Raw genomic sequence first — 20,493 nt, forward strand, 5'->3', positions numbered from 1 at the left:
TTCAAGATTTATCCACATTGTAGCATGCAAAATATATCTCATTGTAAAGAAGGACTGTGTTTTGTTTATCCATTCATCTGCTGGACTTTTGAGTTGTTTTGAGTTGTTAGCTACTGTAAATGGTGCTGCTGCGAACTCTTTCACAAGCCTTTGTCTGAACATCTGTTCTCAGTTCTTTTGGGTCTATGGAGTGAAATAGCTCCGTCATGTGACAACATTATGTTTGACTTCCTGAGGAGCCACCATCCAGGGCACTTGCACCATCCTACACACCCACCAGCAATGCACAAGGATGCCAGTTTTTTCATACCCTCACCAACACTTGTTATTTTCGTTCAAAGCCATCCAAGGGGTATGTGATGGTATCTAACCTGAGCTTCGGTACACTTGTCAGGGACACAGCATCTGGTCTCAGTTGCAGGTGGCCTGAATGCAGAGACCTAGCATCCATGGCTTTAAAGATCTGCCCTCTGGGGAATTTCTGACAGGTGGTAGGGGTATGAGCAGTCTCAGGGTGCTGTCTGTGGCCATACAGTTGCAGTCTTGTCAGTTATCAGACCAGATGACAGGGGCCTGAGAGGAGAGGGGATGGGAAAGACAGAGAGAAGGCAGAGAAGTTCCAGGAAATTTTGGGTTTGAGCCCCGCTTTGCTTCTGCTACTAGTGTTGAGTAAACCAAAACATGAACTCATTGTGGTTCAATGTGCAGGATAAATCGCATCACAGCAAATGCCAGAGAACATAATATGCATGTTCTGCGCTCATCCTGGGATTTCCTTGGCAATCATTACCACGGACCTGCTGTGCACTTTCATGCACAGGCTCCCTTAATCCCACAACAGTCCTCTGACGGAGGTATTGCCGTTGTTGCCCTTCTTTGAAGAAGAGGAAATGGAGGCACAGCGAGGGGTCACAAGCCTTGCCCAGGATCTCCTTGTCTGGAAATGGCTCAGGGCCAGAGCGGTGTGCAGCACAACCTGCACAGCCATGCCACCCAGCTGGAAGTTAGCATTTCTGTGCTGGGATTTGGAATACAGTCTCCTAAAGTAGAGAGCTCCTGGTGCAGCTTCTTACCCAATGCTGAAGTCCCACCCTTAGTCAGCCTACACTGCTGGCGGGTGCCCAGGATGAAACATCAGCATGGTGAAGCTACTGCCCCTGGCCAGTACCAAACATGACCTTTAAACTGACCCAACAATGGAAGTACAGCAAGTGTGGGTTTCTAAATGAACAGAACTAAGCGCTGCCTTCAACACTTCTGTTACCTTCTCTGAACTCAGTTGCCATGAGTGTGCACCTGCCCTCAGATGCCTGAGAGTGAACCTTTGTGTTCCTCAGTTTCACTGATGTCCCAAGGTCAGCTGGGGACCTCTTGGACTGATGTTGGGCCTTGCAGTTCACACTGGGGCAACTTACACCCCTCAGGTGCCGGACTCCACAATTCTCAAGAGATCCTTTGGCCTCTGGCCATATTTTGCTAGGGTCGCTGAGCGTGCAGGTGTGCTTGGGCTTTCTTCCTATAGCTCATCAGGAGCTCAGAGACCAGCAGGACAGCACCTGTGTCCAAAGAGCACTGCAGCTCAGGCAGCGTCCTAGCTACTGTCTCATCCTAGCAGCTTGGTGTTTGCCTCAGAGGGCCGCAGTGGCCTTCCAGGTGAGGCAGGCTCCCACTGCACTGAATAAAGAGGTGGGACCCAAAAGCCCTCCCTGGGTCTGAATCCTGGCCCCAAAAGGCAAGCCTATGTCCTGTCTTTAGGGAAAGATCACCAGGCTGCAGGTGGCAGGGTGCTGTGCATGAATGGCACTGTGGAGATGGGTGTGTGAGTGTGTGTGTGTGTGTGTGCATGCCTTCTCTTTCTTTTACCCACCCCCCACCCACCACCACTGGAGTAGAAAGGCTCCTGAGCAAACACCCGCTCCCTTCCCCCAGTTTTGATTTCTGACAGCACAGGAATTTCATTCTGTCCTCAGTGACCTGAGCCCTGGGACGTGGAGGGGAGGCCAGCTCAGAAAGTGAGGTGACAGGGCAGATGATCTAAAAAGGTCACCAAGCCGGCCCCTCCTCCGGTCCTCGGCTCCCTCCCCCTGTGGCGGCTGGGTCAGGGAGAGGTTCTTGGGGGTCTTCTGTCGGGGGTGCGGCAGCCTGGACGCTCGCGGGACCATCCCAGACCTGAGACCTGCCGCTGACAGACCTTGGTAAGTCATAGCGGTCCCTCTGATCCCAGTGCCTCAGAGAGCCGCCCCGAATCACTCGCTCAGGCGCGGGACGGGGAGACTCCCCCGCGGCGCCGAGCCTGGGCGCCAGGTCCCTCCCGCAGGTCGCCTAGGGAGCGGGGCCTCGCGCCACACCTGTCCGCTCCTCCCGGAGGCCCCGGCGCCGCTACTGCCGGCCCCTCGGCGCGGAGCCCTGTGTCCGCCGCCGCTTTGATCCCGGGGGCCCGGCTGGATAAAAGTCCCGGGCGGCTCTGCGCCAGCGCCAGAGGGGAACGCAGCCGAGTCGGGCGCACCAGCCGGGCCGCGCAGCGCGAGCAACGCCGAGGAGCCGGGGCCGCGGGGCCGCCCGCGCTGGCCGCGGTGAGCGCAGGGCCCGGGGCCGTTCGGGATACGGGTTTTAGGGCCAGGGTGCGGGTCGCCCGCGGCTGCTCTGGGGCTGGACGGGGGCGGAGGAGCACTGCAGCTCCAGGTGCGCGCCCCAGGCCGTCGGGCCGAGCCGCGGAGCCGCGGGGAAAGCGCCCCCCGACGCGGAAAGGCCTCGCTCCTCCCCGCCCCCAGCCGCTCCCAGGGCGGGGGCAGCGGCGCCGGGCTGGCCGCGGTGAATGGAGCCACTGGGGCCGCCCGGCCGCGCTGCCCCCCACGGAGCTGGGCCGGGAGCGCCTCCCGCGGCCGCGACGGGGTAGTCCAGGCCCCTCCATCAGGCTTGCGGTTTGGGAAGAAAAGGCGATGCCTCCGCCAAGAAAAGAGCGAGCGCGGCCCCCTCCCCCTCCACCGAGCCCGGGCGGCGGCGGCGGCGGCACATCTAACGCGCGGGCACCCGGGCCGCCGCAGCCCCCGCGAACTACGCCCAGCTCGGCCCCGGCTGCCTATTGGCGCGGGCCAGAGCCAGCGCACCCAGACCCTGAGCAGCGCGCGGCCGGCTGAGCGCGGAGCTCCAGCTGCAGAGGCCGACGGTGGAACCCAGAGCCTCGACGCCCAGAGCCCACGCCGCCTCGGCCAGGCCCGGCGCGCGGGACTGAGGACCAGCTAGCAGACGCGGCCGGCGTCCCGTGGCCCAGGCGCATTGGGCCCGGCGTCCCCCTCCCCCCAAGCCACTGCTGCCTCAGGACCGTCCGCTTCTCTGCAGGTGGCCGCGGGCCGGAGTGGCGTGGTCATGGGCCGAAGGGTGTGCGTGCTGCTGCTACTGGGCCTGCTGCACTGGGCCGGGGGCGGCGAGGGCAGGAAGACCTGGCGGCGCCGCGGCCAGCAGCCTCCTCTGCCGCCGCCCCCGCCACCTCCCCCGCAGCGAGCCGAGGCGGCGCCCGCCGCGGGACAACCAGTGGAGAGCTTCCCGCTGGACTTCACGGCCGTGGAGGGCAACATGGACAGTTTCATGGCTCAGGTCAAGAGCCTGGCCCAGTCCCTGTACCCCTGCTCGGCGCAACAGCTCAACGAGGACCTACGCCTGCATCTCCTGCTGAACACATCTGTGACCTGCAACGACGGCAGCCCAGCTGGGTAAGGCCCGCGCCGGCCAGGACCCCGGGAGGCTCGTCCTAGCCCGTCGTCCCCGCCGAGTTCCAGGCCGCTTCATCACCCGTGGCACCCGCAGCTACACCTCCCTGCCCCTGCGAGGACTCAGAGACTCTGTGCTGGACCCCTACAGTCTGTGGCAGTTCTCAACTCTCACCCCCAGAGGAAAGGGCTCCCGTCGGGTGCCCAGCGGTGCTGGCCCTGCGGAGGACCTGGCTTGGTGCCTCCCTCCCGGGGGAGGGGGTGATTGGCAGCATTTGAAGGCCTGGTCCCCGGCCCAGCGCGGGCACTGACCCCTGGGCCGCAGTGCACAGCCCCTTTGCCGTGTCCTTGGGCGGGGATAGGGGAGTAAGGCAGACTGGAAACAACCTGAGAGTAGCCCTGGCACCAGCAAGAAGAGGCAACACTGGCTATCTCCCCCGCCCGCGCCCCTAGCAACTTGATTTTGGACAGGCAGGAATTCCATCGTTAGCTAGAGGGGCTAGGAGGGGGGCACAGGTGGGATAGAAAAGCCCCAGGTGCGGCATGGTCACACTCCAGGCCGGCAAACTAAAGATGTGATGCTGGGGATGAGGAAGGGATTGGGAGTGCCTCTGCGCTTGGTGCGTGGACTTGGTGACAAAACTGCGACACCGCTGCGGTGGCGGCCCCCCCCCCCCAGCCTGGCGCGTCCCGTGCCTCCACCCACGCCCAGACCTCTAGCGTGAGCACTCCCCACTCTCCCAGTGCCACTGTGTGCCCCAGAGCGACCCCCCAGCAGGCGGCGAGGTTACAACGGGTCCCGCACCGGGCGGTCCATGGGGATTTTCCACGGACCATACAGCCCTCGCAGCCGGTGCGGTCCCCGCGAGCGCCATCTCCCGGGACTGCCGCGTGGCTCTCGGGGCTGGTGCACTCTGCGTGGGTCTGGCCGCTGGCGCCCCCATGCGGCTATCGTGCGCACAGAACGACAGGTGGAAGCCCCAGCTGACTACCTGCTCCACGCGTTCTTCCCTGCAGTTACTACCTAAAGGAGTCCAAGGGCAGCCGGCGGTGGCTACTCTTTCTGGAAGGTGCGTTCTAGGGAACCAGGAGGGGGAGGGCTGGAGTCCCCTAGGTACAGGGGCTAGACCTTGGTGACTGTGTCTGCAGGCGGCTGGTACTGCTTTAACCGGGAGAACTGCAACACCAGATATGACACCATGCGTCGCCTTATGAGCTCCAAAGACTGGCCGCACACGAGGACAGGTCAGCAGTGGGGGGCCTGCTAGCAGGGAGCCTTGAGATGGGGAATAGCCTCAGGGCAGTAAGCTCTCAAAATGAGGTCCTGCAGAAAAGGATCTCTTCACCTGGGACATCCCCATAGCAGCACTCTGAGCTCCGGGAGGCCAGCAAGCACTCTGTCTTACCAGTAACTTTCCAGTGCTGATGGTGGTCACCCACACCCCGCCCCCCGAACAAGCTTGAAGCACCTGGTGTAGAGTGGGAAGGCCAAGGGTTGCATCTAGTGTCACAGCCTGGCGGGGCATCGTGACCTCTGTGACCCGCAGTAACTAAGCCCGTCCATCCCCCACTTCCCTGGCACCCTTGGCTCAGGCCAGAAGTACCACCTGCCTCCCTTGCCAGGGCCAAGCAGGAGCCCCTGTCCCCCACACCCTCCTGCAGTCTCCATCTTTGCACAGCCCCTCCCACAAGAAGGAAAGCTCCACTGCCTGTCTGTCTCCAGGAACCGGGATCCTGTCTTCTCAGCCGGAGGAGAATCCCCACTGGTGGAATGCCAACATGGTGTAAGAGCACGGGGTGTCCTGGGGGGTCTTCCCTGGAGGGTCCTGTCCTGAAGGGTTCTTCCTGGTAGGTGTGGTCTTTGGGGGGTACTGCTGGGGGGTCCTGTCCTGGTGGTCTTTCCTGGGGACTTGGCAGCAGAGCAGACTCACAGGTTCCTGTTTCAGCTTCATCCCCTACTGCTCCAGTGACGTTTGGAGTGGGGCGTCTTCCAAGTCTGAGAAGAGTGAGTCTCTGGTTTCCAAGCCCCTTCCTTGTGACCAGGCAGGATGGTGGGCTTCTGGTCCTCACTCTTGAGTGTTCCCCGGGGGGTGGGCCCAGAAGGTCCTCTTGCAGCTGACCCCCCTCCCTCCAGTCTACCCCCGCCCCAGGGACACCCCAGGACCTTCCTCCTGCTGGCCTGGGTGGAGGCCTTTCTTTCTGCCCAGGCCCTGCCTGAAGCCCCCCCCTCCTGCACGCAGACGAGTTTGCTTTCATGGGCGCCCTCATCATCCAGGAGGTGGTGCGCGAGCTCCTGGGCCAAGGGCTGAGCGGGGCCAAGGTGCTGCTGCTGGCCGGGAGCAGGTGGGCAGGACAGGGCTGGGTGGGGAGGGGCGGTAGCCCCTGGGGCCCGCTGGGATGGGAGTGTGGGTGGGACCGAGAGGAGGAGGCCCAGGCAGAGCTGGGGTGGGGGGTGAGGGCCAGTCCCTGCTGGCTCCAGCCTGGTGAGGCCTGGGTGGGTAGTGATGGGGTAGAGGCTGCAACCAGAACAGGGACCACCAGGGATGTCCTGGAGGTTAGGCCTCCAAGGAGCTCAGGCTGCAGACCTAGGCAGTTGGTCAGGTCTGCTGTAGACAGCTGCCTCTTCGCTAGGGCTCACCGTGTGTATGTGGAGTGGGTGACAGGGCCGGAGGCAACGTAGTTTATCTTGATTTCCAGACCAGGAAATCGAGGCAGAGAGGGTGAGGGGGGAAGGACGAGGGAAGAGCTCAGTGCCTGTGCTGCCAGCCTAGGGCTCTATCAGCCCCCTGCCTTGGGCCCTCAAGAGGCCCACGGGTTTTACATGTGAGCAGGCAACGCATCCACGGTCCAGATGCATCCTTGGGAGGCGGCAAGAGCCCTGTCCTTCCTCAGGGCCCAGGTCGGGGCTGAGCAGGCCCTGGTCTGGGTGTCGGGTGCCACTCCCCAGCCAGCTGCCTCACGTCTGGCCTTCCCTGCAGTGCCGGGGGAACTGGGGTGCTGTTGAACGTGGACCGGGTGGCCGAGCAGCTGGAGGACCTGGGGTACCCGGCCATCCAAGTGCGGGGCCTGGCTGACTCAGGCTGGTTCCTGGACAACAAGCAGTACCGCCGCACGGACTGCATTGACACCATCACCTGCGCCCCGACAGAGGCCATCCGTCGGGGGATCAGGTGACCTGGGAGGGAGGGGCGGGCCCATGCTGGGGAACCTGTCCGTGCAAAGGGCCTGGGACAGGGTGGCATCTCTGAGGGAGGAGCTCCTGGGGAGAGAGGACCCACAGCAGACTGACCTACAGCTGTGGCTCCAGGTACTGGAACGGGATGGTTCCGGAGCGCTGTCGGCGCCAGTTCAAGGAGGGGGAGGAGTGGAACTGCTTCTTTGGCTACAAAGTTTACCCAACTCTGCGCTGTGAGTGGCTGGCCTGAAAGGGGTACGGGGGAAGCAGTGGGAAGTAAAACCCAGCCTGGTCCAGCCTCTGAGCTGCTGGGTGGAGAGACCCCTGTCCTGGCCCACACAGGTCAGATCCATGCCAGGCCATCAGTCACTCCTGTCTGTCTGCAGCTCTCCTGGTTTTAGCACGGAAATCCTCAGCCCCAGGCAAACCAGGATGACTGGTAACCCTGTCTACACCACTGCTTGGGGATAAGCTTTAGAACTGAATCCCTGCGCTGTCCCTGGGTTGCATGGCCTCAGGTAGGCCCCACACTCTGAGGACTCGTGGGGTCCCATGCAAAAGACTAATTCACCAAATTTTGGTCAAATTAGAGTCCCTGAGACTCAGGCCAAGAGCAATTTCTTCCTTCCTTCCTTCCTTCCTTCCTTCCATCAGGGATCAACCCCCCAGGGATGCTTTACCAAAGAGTTACTTTCCTAGCCCTTTTTGTTTATTTTGGAGACAGGGTCTTGCTAAGCTCCTTAGCACCTTTCTAAGTTGCTGAGGCTGGTCTTGAACTTGCAATCCTTCATCATCAGTCTCCTGAGTCCCTGGGATCACAGGTGGGCACCACTATGCCCAGCAGCAAGGGCAGACTTTAAAGAAGGAAAGGAGTGTGGTGTCATCCAGTAGTAGAGGCTCTGGGTTCTGTCCCCAGAACTGTAAAAAAGGAAAAAGGGGGGACACACTGGTAGGGAGAACCTGGCCGGCCAGCTGGCCTCTGAGGCTGCCAGAGAACTGGCCAGGACCTCAGCACCAGGCCAGCCCTCTGAGCCAGGTGCCCTCCCAGGCCCAGTGTTTGTGGTGCAGTGGCTGTTTGACGAGGCCCAGCTGACCGTGGACAACGTGCACCTCACGGGGCAGCCAGTGCAGGAGGGGCAGTGGCTGTACATCCAGAACCTGGGCCGCGAGCTGCGCAGCACACTCCAGGATGTGCCGTGAGTGTGCTGGGGACCCGCTCGCGCTCGGCAGCCCCCCCAATCCTCAGTAAGCCACCCGATTCAAAAGCAGATCTAAAGTGACAGGAGAGTCATCCGTCAGGGACAGCCTGCTGCTGCCTGGCAGGCCCCAGAGGGGGAGGTAGACTCTGAGAAGGATTTGTCGGCAGAGGTCAGGGTTAGCAGGGCATGCTGGCAGGTGGGGACCAGACCTGGGCAGAGGAACAGCTGCCTAGCCACAGACAGGAGGACTGGTCCCCAGCCAGAAGATGGGGTGCAGGGAAGCAGGGTGGAGCACGGGGGCTGGCGGCACAGGGTGGGGGGCTGGGGGCCACAGGGCTCAGGCCGCTGTCTCCTCCCCCAGGGCCAGCTTTGCTCCTGCCTGCCTCTCTCACGAGATCATCATCCGCAGGTCAGTGTCCCTGGGCCCCGGGGCCCCTTGGTCTGCAGTACTAACTTCAAACACCTCAGGCTCCCACCCGGCCTGCACTTGTCCCCCCTCAAGCCCCCCACCCCTGCCTCTACTGACGAAAGGGCCTCTGGGGGTTGTCAGAGACGTTCACTGAGTGGCTGGCTGTGAGGCCAGGATTACACAGGCCCCGCCACAGTGATGGCAGGGCCCCTCCTCCGTGACTCCTGCCCGGATTTCTGTCTGCAGTCATTGGACAGATGTCCAGGTGAAGGGAACCTCACTGCCTCGGGCACTGCACTGCTGGGACAGAAGCCTCCATGACAGCCACAAGGCCAGCAAAGCCGCCCTGAAAGGCTGCCCCGTCCACCTCGTGGACAGCTGCCCTTGGCCTCACTGCAACCCCTCATGTCCCACCATCCGGGACCAGTTCACGGGGCAGGAGATGAACGTGGCCCAGTTCCTCATGCATATGGGCTTCGATGTGCAGACCGTGGCCCAGCAGCAGGGACTGGAGCCCAGCAAGCTGCTGGGGATGCTGAGCAGTGGAAGCTAGGGGAGCCTTCTGGAGAAGCAGCCAGCACCCAGGGCCAGGCCAGCCCTGCCCAGGGCCACCTCTTGGTGACTGGCAGGCCCTCCGCCTCTCCCAGGACCAGCCAGGATTCAGCCACACCCACTGGGGTGTGGATGCCCTGCGCCCAGCTCCTCTCCCGGTGCCCTCAGGAAGCCCATCCAGAGGGCAGCCTGGAGACCTTTCCCACACCCACTGGCCTCCTCCCAGCCCCCAGCCCCCAGCCCCCAGCCCGTGGTGGGGAGGGGAGCCAGAAGCGAAGCACTGGATCCCTCACCCAGCAGCCCAGACAGCGTCCAGCCACCCCGCTGATCATGTCCTTTTGTATTATTTTATAAAATGACTTTTTTATGACTTTAATATTTTTAAGAAGGAACATAAGCAAGAAATATATGATGAATGATATTGTTTTGTAACATATTTTTTTAAATATTGAAAAAAAAAAAGAAAATGAAAGAAGCTCACGCTTCGACCTGGTTATTTGAAGGGTGGCTCCACTCAACTCGCACCTCAAGGGGCTGGGAAGGGCTTGGGGGTCACGACACTGGCCCCTTCTCGCGTGCTCAGTGGCCCTCACTCCACCTCAGTCTCGTTCCAGCCCTGAGGAGGCTCTGTCCATTCAGCAAGTCCCGACTTCCTGGCAATGACGGCTCACAGGTGTTCCATGTTTTTCTTAATGGGAATAAAGTCCAGTAATGCCACCCCTGGCCCGAGAGGGCAGCTGACCTTAAGGTCGCTCTGTGAATCTGCAGGGACACTAAACAAAACACAGACACACTTTACCTTTACACAAGCTTCAGGGCGGCTGGCTTCTCCACTCTCGGCCTCAGGCCCCCAAGAGGGAGCAAAGAGAAGGTCCGAGAGGCTGGCGAGAGCGAGCACTTCAGAAGTGAGCGTTTATTGGGGGACTCTTGTTCTTAGAAAGTTTCATCCAAAACAGGTCAGAAAGGACAGGGTTACCAGGTGAGTGTAACTCGACCCTGAGGATGACACCCACACCTGAAGACGTGCCTTTACCCGAGCTGAGACAACGCCCAAGTCACCACAAATGTAGTGACTGGACAGAGCTTCTTGCTCCAGGACTGGAAGGTGTGGGTCATTCAGAGTGGCTCCCCACACAGTAAGAAAATAACATCAGCCAGGCACAGGGCATGTGCCTGTAGTCCAGGACTTGGGAGGCTGAGGCAAGAGGATCCCAAGTTTGAGGCCGGCTTGGGCAACTTAAAAAACCCTGTCTCAAAATAAAAGGACCAGGGCGGGGGTTGCAGCTCAGTAATACAGTGTTCCTGGGTTCAATCCCCAGTACAAAAATAAATAAATAGCGTGAGCCTTTTCACTGTGACGATGGCATCAGCACGTTCAGTCTTGTGCAAGGCCAGCTTTGTCTAGTTTGAAAACATACCGCTGCAGGGCTGGGGATGTGGCTCAAGCGGTAATGTGCTCACCTGGCATGTGCGGGGCGCTGGGTTCAATCCTCAGCACCACGTAAAATAAAATAAAGATGTTGTGTCTGCCGAAAACTGAAAAATAAATATTAAAAAATTCTCTCTCTCTCTCTCTCTCTCTCTCTCTCTCTCTCTTTTCTCTCTCTCTCTTAAAAAAAATTATAAAAAAAAAAAAAAAGAAAACATACCGCTGCAGAAGTACCGTTCCCTACCCAGCTAACATTTTCTTAGAAGTTTCTGCATTTTTACTTATTTATCACGATGTCACTCAGTCGTAGAGCTAAAAATCCGAAAGGTACAAAACTGTGAGGGTGAAGACGCCCCCTCCCCACCTGGCTTCACTTCCAAGAGCAAATATGTGCATCTTCTGTTCCGGCTGTTTCCGCCCCTCACTATCCTGGACACAAGGACAGCTTCAGTGGGGAGATGCTCCTGGTCCTACAACAGGCTTTGTGTCTTACACGCTCTCTGGGTGCAAAGGACACGTGTGAACAGCTTTGGGTCTACATTGCTTAGTGTGTGGGCCAGCAGTCACTTACGTTAACCACAGAAGCAGGATTGCTGGGACATAGGCAGAGAAGAGAGATTTTTTTATTTCTATTTTGGCCCTGGGGACTGAACTTGGACTTGAACACCAAGCCACACTCCAGCCTCTTTTTGTTTTATTTATAGATAGGGCCTAAGTTGCTGAGGCTGGCTTTGAATGCGTGATCCTCCGGCCTCAGCCTCCCGAGCTGCTGGGATTACAGGTGTGGGCCACTGCACTCGCCTAGGGCGGAGAGTTTTTATGCTTGTTTGTTTGTTTGTTGGGTTTTATGTGGTGCTGAGGATGGAACCTGTACGAGGCAAGCGTTCTGCCACTGAGCCACGACCCAGCCCGAGGGAGGGGTTTTGCTGGTGCCATGGTTGGTGGTAGCAACACTGACCTTGGGCCTCATGGCTGAATTCCTGAGCAAAGCCCTCTATGTGAATCCAGGTGTCAGTGCTCCTACTTCCTGCCGGGCGGGCGGGTTCTATCCTAAGCTCCAGAGAGGCCCTGAGACAGCTCAGCCTGAGCTCTGTATCTGGCTCCCAACCACACACATCAGGAACCTACAGCTCCATTCCAAAAGAGGGGACAGCCATGTGGACCCTGACCTTCTTGGGGCCTAACTATGCCAACCATTCAAGGCAACCCTGACTCTGAGAAGCACTGAGTAGGACCACAGCTGCTCGTGTTGCCCTGGCAGATGTAGCCCTGCTAAGTCCGGCCAAAGCACACTGAGGCCTTGCCCTGACCCAGGTGGGCCTTTCGTCACCAAAGTCCACTTCCTCAGGTCTCTTCCGTGGGCCACCCTGCCTGGTTTCCTGCAGAAATCCATGGAGTCCCAGCAGCCAAAGGAGACAGCACAGGAGGTTTGCAGAGACCCACGGCTGGGGATGGGAGAACACACACCCAGGGGTAGCTGTGAGCCTGGGAGAGCAGCCTTGTCCTCAGGCCTCCTGGGTGGGCTTTGGACCGCTCGCTCCATGAAGGAGCCTGGGCAGTAGAGGAGGCTGGGGGGACCCGTGGGGCTGGGGTGCCACCTTGGCTGGGGAGACGTTCAGAAGGTGGGGCCTGCCATGCTGCTGTCAGAGCTGGGCTGGGTCCTGGGAGGTGCTGCCTGTCTGTGCAGAGAGGGAGGTAGGCAGCAGCTTCGGCATGGTTCCTGCTGCGGGGACCCAAAGGCATCCAAGACAGCTCTGTGTGTCTGGGCGCAGCAGACACATTGAACACGACACTGTGGGTCAGGCCCAGGGGGGTTTTCCCAGATGAATAAATTCTTTCTCTGCACGACTGTGGCTCACCTTGGACTGGTGGTGACTCTGTGCTGGGCTTGCCTGCCAGGACCAGAGACACAAAGAACCCCAGCCTGCAAGGACAGAGGGCGCTGCGAGAGGCACCCTGGAAACCCACCCTGTGAACCCACTGCAGCCAGCCGTGGCACAGGGCCCCTCTGCACTCACGGCTCAGCCTTTCCAGACATGCTGGGGTCTCACACTTTCCATAGGAGCAGCACCGCTCAGGACAGGCACCCACACCTGGGCCTCTCCTCTCCACGAGGAATGGCCAGAGCCGCACCTTCACTGTTCAGGAGCCTGACAGTGGGATCTGAGCTCCACGTCGACATCCGTGATACATTTCAGCCCCACACTGAAAAAGAGCCAACAGGGCTGGGGTGCCAGTGGCCGTGGACTCGCCTGGCGTGAGCAAGGGCCGAGGTTTGGCCACCAGCACAGGGAAAAAAAAAAAAAAAAGAATAGAAAAGTAAAGCTCTTGGGGCTGGGGTTGTGGCTCAGTGGTAGAGCGCCACCTAGCACGTGCAAGGCGCCGGGTTCCATCCTCAGCACCACATAAAAATAAATAAGTAAAAATAAAGGTGTGTGTCCAACTGCCACTGAAAAATGAACTTTTGCTTTTTAAAGTAAAGCTCTTGAAGGACAGAGCTGGGTTTCTGCTTTTGTTTCTTCCTTTCTTCTTTCTTTCCCTGGGGACCAAACCTGGGCACTTTACCAGTGAGTTACCGCCCCCGACCTTTAAAAAAAAAAAAAATGTAGATGGACAGCAAGCCTTTATTTTATTTTATTTTTGTGTGGTGCTGAGAATAAAACCCAGTGCCTCACATGTGCCAGGCAAGTGCTCTGCCACTAAGTTACAACCCCCGCCCATTCCAGCCCTTGTGATTTTTTGAGATAAAATCCTACTAAATTGCCCAGGGTGACCTCCAACTTGTGATCCTCCTGCCTCAGCCTCCCAAGTTGCTAGGATTACAGGCTTGTGCTACCACACCCAGCTTTCCCTCTCCTCTTATATTATCCCTGCTTCCCTGAACCAAGGCCACCTAGACCTTTCGATCCCTTTTGGTCCCCCACACCAGGCCTTTCTGTCTGCCACACCCTGGCACCTGCTGATCACTCTGCCTAACACTTACCTGGGCCGGCCTTCTCACTGAGCTCACAGTCCTGTGGTCACCTCCTCAGAGTGGCCCCACGTTCTTGTCTCATACAGGAGTCTCTATGCAACACACTGCAGTCCACGATTGCCTCTTTTGTGGCCCAAGTTATGAGGATTTTTGGCTCCTTTCTCCACGTCTGTTTCTCAATGCCTAGAGCAAGGTAGGGCACTGTGCAATAACAGGGAAATATTCACTTAGTGAAAATGTTAATTAGAATGAGAGAGAAGATTAATACATTGCTGGGTGGTATGATCCCAGAGACTTGGGAGGCCAAGGCAGGAGGTTCACAAGTTCAAGGCCACCCTGGGCAACTTAGCAAGATCCTGTCTCAAGATAAAATTTTAAAAAAGGGCTGGGATTGTGGCTCATGGTAGAGTGCAGGCAGGACCCGGGTTTGATCCTTAGCACCACATAAAAATGCAGGCATTGTGTTGTGTCCATCTACACCTAAAAAAAAAAAAAAATATATATATATATATATATATATATATATTAAAAAAATAATAATAAATAAAATAAAAACAGCTGGGGATGTGGCTCAGCATTAGAGCATTTGGGTTCAATCCTCAGGACACAAAATAAAATAGTTCTAAAAAAAGAAACTCTGAGTATAGTGGCACATGCCTATATTCCCAGCCACTCAGGAGGCTAAGGCAGGAGGATCACAAGTTTCAGTCCAGCCTAGCAACTTAGCAACACCCTGATTCAAAAATTTAAAAATGGACTGGGGATGTGGCTCAGTGGTAAAGCAGCCCTGGGTTGAATGTTGAATTCCTGGCACAAAGGAAAAATAGAAGGAGAATGAGAAGAAAAAAAGAAAAAAATTTTTTTTTTTTTAAAGAGAGAGGGAGAGAGGGGAGAGGGGGGAGAGAGAGAGAGAGAGAGAGAGAGAGAGAGAGAGAATTTTTAATATTTATTATTTTTTTTAGTTCTCGGCGGACACAACATCTTTGTTGGTATGTGGTGCTGAGGATCGAACCTGGGCCGCACGCATGCCAGGCGAGCACGCTACCGCTTGAGCCACATCCCCAGCCCCAAGAAAAAAATTTTTAAAGAGATAATTCTAATATTTATTTTTTAGTTTTCAGCGAGTGGACACAACATCTTTGTATGTGATGCTGAGGATCGAACCCGGGCCGCATGCATGCCAGGCGAGCGCACTACCGCTTGAGCCACATCCCCAGCCCAAGAAACTTAAATTTTTGTAAAAGCAAATTTTGGGTCTGGGGCTATAGTTCAGTGGCAGAGCGCTTGCCTAGCGTGTGTGAGGCACTGGGTTTGATCCTCAGCATTGCATAAAAATAAACAAAACAAAGGCATTCTGTCCATCTACAAGTACAAAAAAACAATTTTTAAAGCACAAATTTTGTAAAGGCAAGGTTTTTTCTGTTCATACAAGAATATGCATTAGCTTTTAAGTTTTAAAGCATGACAATTTTTTATAGTTGACAATTTTTAAAACTAGTCTTCTTTATAGTAGTTTAGAAAGTATTTATTTTGGAAAAAAAAAATTTAAAGTCCAAAGAACAAGCAGAGGCGCCGAGTACTGCCTCATTTCACAACTGAACACTCGGGGTCACTCCAGCTGAACTGGCTGCACCCCATAACCACACAGAGACAGAGAGACCTTTTTCTTTGGGTCCTGTGACGGCTCCTCTGACCCTAGGGTCCCTGGAAAGACAGAGAGAGGAGAAGGTGCTGAACCCTTTTATGGGGGAGAGGCCATTCAACGAGGCAGGGGTCAGGTGGCGGTGGGGAGTCTAGCTTCCTGACGTCCGCTGCCAGCAGGTTGACTGACGTCTAGGAAGGCCGTGCCCATCTCAGGAGCCGTGCAGGGGTCATGGCAGAGCGAGGCCTGCCCAAACAGAGGGGCCACATGAGTTCAGCCCACCCTGTGCGCCCAGTGCCCAGAGTCCACACACTCAGCCCACGGCTGGATTGCCACATCCACATTCCCATCTCTCGGGGCCAAGGGGCGCTCGGTTCCTGTGTGGCAGCTCCTGACAGCGTATCCCCTCTTAGAAGTAGCTGCAGGGGACATTCTGGGGGCTCGCCCAGCCCCCCCTGTCTCTGAGGCCTACCTACCCACATGGCCTCTTGTTGGAACAGTGAACCGTGTCACCCAGGTGCCTGTGCAGGCTCCTCCCACGACCCCCCCAGGCCTGTCCTCTCTCGTCTGCAATGTGACCCTAGGGCCTGCCAGCCTGCACTGAGGTCAGGGCACCCCACACACTGCTGAGCCTCTGGGTGGCCTGCAGCTCCCTTGCTGCGGAAACTTTACCCTGAGGAGCAGGTGACGCAGAGTCTCAGAGCCTCTGCTGTTGCGAGTCCAGGCAGATGGTGGCTGGCTGACTGCTGGGGCCCTGGTGTCTGGGATTTGAGACACAGCCCGTGTTTGGAGCTGCTCTGGGTTTTCTGGGCCAGCCTTGGATCAGCTGCTCAGTCTGCTTCCCAGCCCAGGGTGCTGAGCAAGTCGGTGGGTAACAGGGTCAAGGGGTGAGGACCAGGGGCTGCCACACTAGAGACAGAAGCCCCACTGGGGTGGGCACAGTCCCGGCAGCAGCGCACACAGCACTTTTGTTCACACAGGGATCTCCCTATATGAGCCTGCTGGCCTCAACTCCAGGGCCAGAGCCATCCTTCTGCCTTGGACTCCCACCAAGCTAGGTGCTGCATGAGGGTCTCAGGCCTTGGGAAGGTGGTTGGGAGCCCAGTGGCTAGAAGAGGAGGTAGATTCTGTTCCCCATCTCTTCTCACACAGCCCCTGAAGGCCTCTCTTCTGAGGAGGAGCTGATAATAAGAAGGGGAGACAGCAACCAGGGCTGGGGCGGTGGCTGTGCCTACACCCCGTCCTCTGCTCCTCTGGACACTTCATTTCTCATCTTTATGTGAAAACATGGAGGCTTGACCCCCACCCACAGGCAAGAAGGGCTGGGGGAACAGGGTGGCAGCAGGGAGCCCAGCCTCACCTAGCCTAGGGGACACTTGTGCATAGCCACCACCTTGGCGGGGTGGGTCAGGAAAAGCCACACCCTGAGGTAGACACGAGGCTGGGTGGTCCACCAAGCCAGGTGCTTCCCAAGGTCTTGGGGAGAGCCGCTGTGGGAGGAGGGTGGGGCAGTGGCTGGAAGCCGGGGCTAAACAGCCTCAGCATCCATGTGTGCAGAAGGGTGATAAGGAGACCTCTTCAGGTGGCACCGCCCTCCCCAGACTCCAGCCCTCGGGGCCTTCTGGCCTCTGACAAGCCCAGGACTCCCCATCCCCTCTTCCTCCCTAGCCCAGTGCAGCCCGTGGAGGACACAGCCTTCTCCTGGCCGGGTCCCTGCAGGCTGAGGTGGGCCTGGAGGGGGATGGCAGGGAGCCCGCCCACGGCTCGGGCTCCAGGCAGTCACAGCTGCTGACTCTGGGACTGCTATGGTGGCTCCCAGGGTCACTTTCGCTCAGAACCCAGAGTCCACTGGTCACTCTGAGAGGCCCCGCAGGGCTCCTAGGATGGTCTTTCCTTGGTCGAGACCTCTGTTGCCTATTTGTGCAGGCCAGCCTGATGCCCCTGGGGACACCATAGGCCCTGGCAGTGCCCAGTGCCTCAGGTGCCACAGCCAGCTGTCATGGGTGGCAGATGTGGGCGGACAGAAGTAGAGGCCCAGGGTAGGAGCAGAGGGACTGGCTCTGGGGTTGGACCTAAGGGGTGGTGGCACCAGGAAGGTTGAGATTGCCTGGCAGCTTAAGAGGCTGAGGCAGGAGGATCTTAGTTCAAAGCCAGCTTCAGCAACTTAGCGAGGCCTTAAACAACTCAGCAAGACCCTGTGTCCAAAAAACATATTTTAAAAAGGGCTGTGGCTGTGGCTCAGTGGTCGAGCACCCCTGATTTCAATCCCCAGAACCAAAAAGGTAAATAAATAAATAAGAAGGTTGGGACCATCAGTGACCACCGGACCCATGTGGTGAAGAGATCTGAGGTCGGACACTTGCTGCTGCTTTGGCAAAACTGAGATGAAGAGATGGGCTGTGGGGATCAGCTCTGTGGTCCCCGCACAAACAGTGGCTGGTGCCAGACGCTAGGGCACGCACCTGTCGTCCCAGGAGGTGTTTCTGCGTACTGCAGGAACTCCTGCGGAAGGGTCCCCAGGGACACCGTGGAGCGGGGGAGCAGGGTGAGCTCCGAGAGGACGCTGCCCTTGAGAAGCATCAACAGACACCAAGACCCCTGGGCAAGGCCGCTGGGGATCAAGTGGACACCTGAGTGGGGGCCCCAACCAGACGGCCGACTTTCACAGGCTCTGGGTGAACTGTCACATGAGATGTCCCCTGCCGGGTTTTTCTGCCACAAGCCTTCAGCCTGGAGCCCAACCAGGAGGAAACAGGCAGACAGACTCGTTCTGAAGGCCAGTCTGTGAAAGTCCTTCCAAAGAAGGACGGCTCTAGAGTGAAGAGTGGTGGAGGCCCGGATGGCCACCCAGGGCATCCCCCGGTCAGATCTGTATTCCAAGGACAGGTGGGGGCGCGTATCCGGACATCATCGCTATGTCTGCTTCTCTAGGAAAATGGCCTTGCTCTGAGGAGCCACGATGGAAGTGTCTAGGGCCACACCGTCACATCTAGAACTAGAGCTGATTGATTAACTAACGGAGGTGCAGACAGGGCACACCATGACCAGTTCCTGGGCGCGCACACACACCAAGAAAATCCTTGACTCTGGGGGAAGGAGGCACTGTGTTGGTCACACTCTTGCAACTCTTGCCCAGATCTGAAGTTTTTCTGACTGCAAGTTGAGGGGACATCTATGAAGATACACCAGGACATTCGTGTGAGTGTTGCTGGGAATTGAACCCAGAGCCTTGTGCATGTGAAGCAAGCACTCCACCAACTGAACTATCCCGGTCCTTTTTTTAGTATTTTTTTAGTTGTAGACGGACACAATACCTTTATGTCATTTGTTTATTTTTATGTGGTGCCTTGGATCGAATCCAGTGCCTCACACATGCTAGTCAAGTGCTCTACCACCGAGCCACAACCCAGCCCTGGACATTCTGTGTGTGTGTGTGTGTGTGTGTGTGTGTGTGTGTGTGTGTGTGTGTGCGCACATGCACATACTGGCATTGGCACCCAGGGCCTCACCCATGCCAGGCAAGTGCTCTTGACTGAGCCACCTCCCCAGGGCCGACACCATGACATTTTAACAGGGGTTTGATGCAGTGGAATTTTAGGTAATGCTTCCTTCTTTCTCTTTTCTTTACTGACTGGGTCTGAGCATCTACTAGCTTTACAATCAGAATTTGCTTACCATTTCAGAAACATTTCATAATGCATTAAAATTTCAGCATGGAGTTGGAGTTACAGTTCAGTGAGAGGGTGCGTGATCATAGCATGTACAAGGTGCTGAAGTCAATCCACAGCACCAAAAAACAAACACACAGAACTCAGTTTAAAAATGGAGGGCGTGGGCTGGGCTGGGGCTCAGTGGTGGAGCACTGCTGAGCATGTGTGAGGCCCTGGGTTCAGCACCGCATATAAATACATAAAATAAAGGTCCGTCAACAAATACATACAAAATAACTAAAATTTAAAAAAAAATGGAGGGCTGGAGTTGTGGCTCAGTAGTAAAGCACTTGCCTGGCATGTAGGAGGCCCTGCCTGTGTTCCATCCTCAGCATCACATATAAATATAAAAATGGAAGATCCATTGACAACTAAAAAAAAAAAAAAAAAAAAGGTGTGGTGGTGCACACCTGTGATCTTAGCGATTCGGAGGCTGAGGCAGGAGGATCATGAGTTCAAAGCCGGCTTCAAGGGCTGGGGATGTGGCTCAAGTGGTAGCACGCTGGCCTGGCATGCATACAGCCTGGGTTCGATCCTCAGCACCACATACCAACAAAGATGTTGTGTCCGCCGAAAACTAACTAACTAACTAAATAAATATTTTTTAAAAAAGAAACTCTCTTTGAAAAAAAAAAGCCGGCTTCAACAACTTAGTAAGGCACTTAGCAACCCAGCAAGATCCAGTGTCTAAATAAAACATACAAAAGGGCTGGGGACGTAGCTCAGTGGCAAAGTGCCCCCGAGTTCAATCTTCAGTACTTCTGGGCATAGAGGAAGTTAGCCAGGTACAATGGTGCCCACCTGTAGTCTCAGCTGCTCCAGAGGCTGAGGCAGGAGGAACACTTGGAGCCCAGAAGTTTGAGGGCAACACAGCAAGATCCGGTCTCAAAATAAATAAATAAACAATAAATAACATAAAACAGGCAGCGCTCCTGTAATCCCAGAGACTCTGGAGGCTGAGGGAGGAGGACTGCCATGCCCAGTCAGCCTGGGCTACTCAGCAACGCCCTGCATCAAGATGAAATGAAATACAACAAATGGCTGGGGTCAGTCCTTAGTAAAAACTGACTGAATAAATAGCACTAGGAATGTAGCTCAGGGGTAAAAGCCCCCGAGGGTTCAATCCCCAGCACCAAAGACAAAACACCAAAGCAACAGTGCAGATCTGTTTTCCAGGTGTTTCCATGCCTCGGAAGGACAGAGGCTTCCGGAGGCCACCTCCAGATAAAAACTAAAAACCCCACCCCCACCCCCCAGCCCACACCACCAGGGCCAGAACGAGGAGGATGGACTCTTGACAAGTGGCCTGGGGTCTCCACACTTCACTCCCCTTCCCCAGAGCTCCAGGGACAAGGACAACAGGGTTCTGAAACCCAGCAGAACTCTAGAGGCACTGTCTGGGAGGGGTGGGTGAGTGACAAGAAGGGAGCCCCCCAGGTCCTCCCACCTCCTGGGCCCCTCCCCCAGAGCTGGCTCTCCCCACCCGTCCCCGTCACTGACCGGACTGAAGGATGCAGGTGCTCAGGCAGCCCAGGGGTTAACGTCCCAGCAGAGAATCTGCGTGGGACGCAGGGGTCAGATGCTCCTCCTGGACATGGACAGGCACAGAGGCTGCTATTCCGGGGATCTGATGGAGGTTGTCTATTTATAGCTGCAGGGAGGGGGGCGCTCACCACTCAGGCGGCAGAGAGGCTGC

The 20,493-nt window shown here is 56.8% G+C and overlaps 1 protein-coding gene and 1 long non-coding RNA gene across 5 annotated transcripts; one reads left to right on the plus strand and one right to left on the minus strand.

The window, feature by feature from the left end:
* The first annotated feature begins 1,951 nt into the window (after nt 1-1,951).
* Notum (notum, palmitoleoyl-protein carboxylesterase) lies at nt 1,952-9,463 on the plus strand. Of its 3 annotated transcripts, none has more exons than XM_040268330.2 (12): nt 1,952-2,195; nt 3,340-3,710; nt 4,725-4,777; nt 4,857-4,952; nt 5,431-5,491; nt 5,675-5,712; nt 5,948-6,050; nt 6,686-6,877; nt 7,015-7,115; nt 7,931-8,078; nt 8,443-8,490; nt 8,737-9,463. In XM_040268330.2, exons 2-12 carry the CDS (start codon nt 3,367-3,369, stop codon nt 9,041-9,043), a joined length of 1,491 nt encoding a protein of 496 aa, XP_040124264.1. In that variant the 5' UTR covers nt 1,952-2,195; nt 3,340-3,366; the 3' UTR covers nt 9,044-9,463. The 3 variants fall into 3 exon arrangements, with proteins under 3 accessions (XP_040124264.1, XP_021586966.1, XP_077897534.1); XM_021731291.3 differs by having other exon boundaries at nt 1,953-2,195; nt 5,654-5,712; XM_078041408.1 differs by lacking the exon at nt 1,952-2,195 and adding an exon at nt 2,473-2,573 and having other exon boundaries at nt 5,654-5,712.
* LOC110598860 (uncharacterized) lies at nt 9,399-20,435 on the minus strand. Of its 2 annotated transcripts, none has more exons than XR_002484763.3 (3): nt 20,298-20,435; nt 13,455-13,646; nt 9,399-9,815 (listed from the first exon to the last, which is right to left on the minus strand). It is a non-coding gene; the product is annotated as an uncharacterized LOC110598860 (long non-coding RNA). The 2 variants fall into 2 exon arrangements; XR_013435781.1 differs by having other exon boundaries at nt 9,399-12,676.
* Between the last annotated feature and the right edge of the window lie 58 nt (nt 20,436-20,493).

Source organism: Ictidomys tridecemlineatus, chromosome 3 (genome assembly GCF_052094955.1).
Source record: "Ictidomys tridecemlineatus isolate mIctTri1 chromosome 3, mIctTri1.hap1, whole genome shotgun sequence".
NCBI classification, from domain to species: domain Eukaryota; kingdom Metazoa; phylum Chordata; class Mammalia; order Rodentia; family Sciuridae; genus Ictidomys; species Ictidomys tridecemlineatus.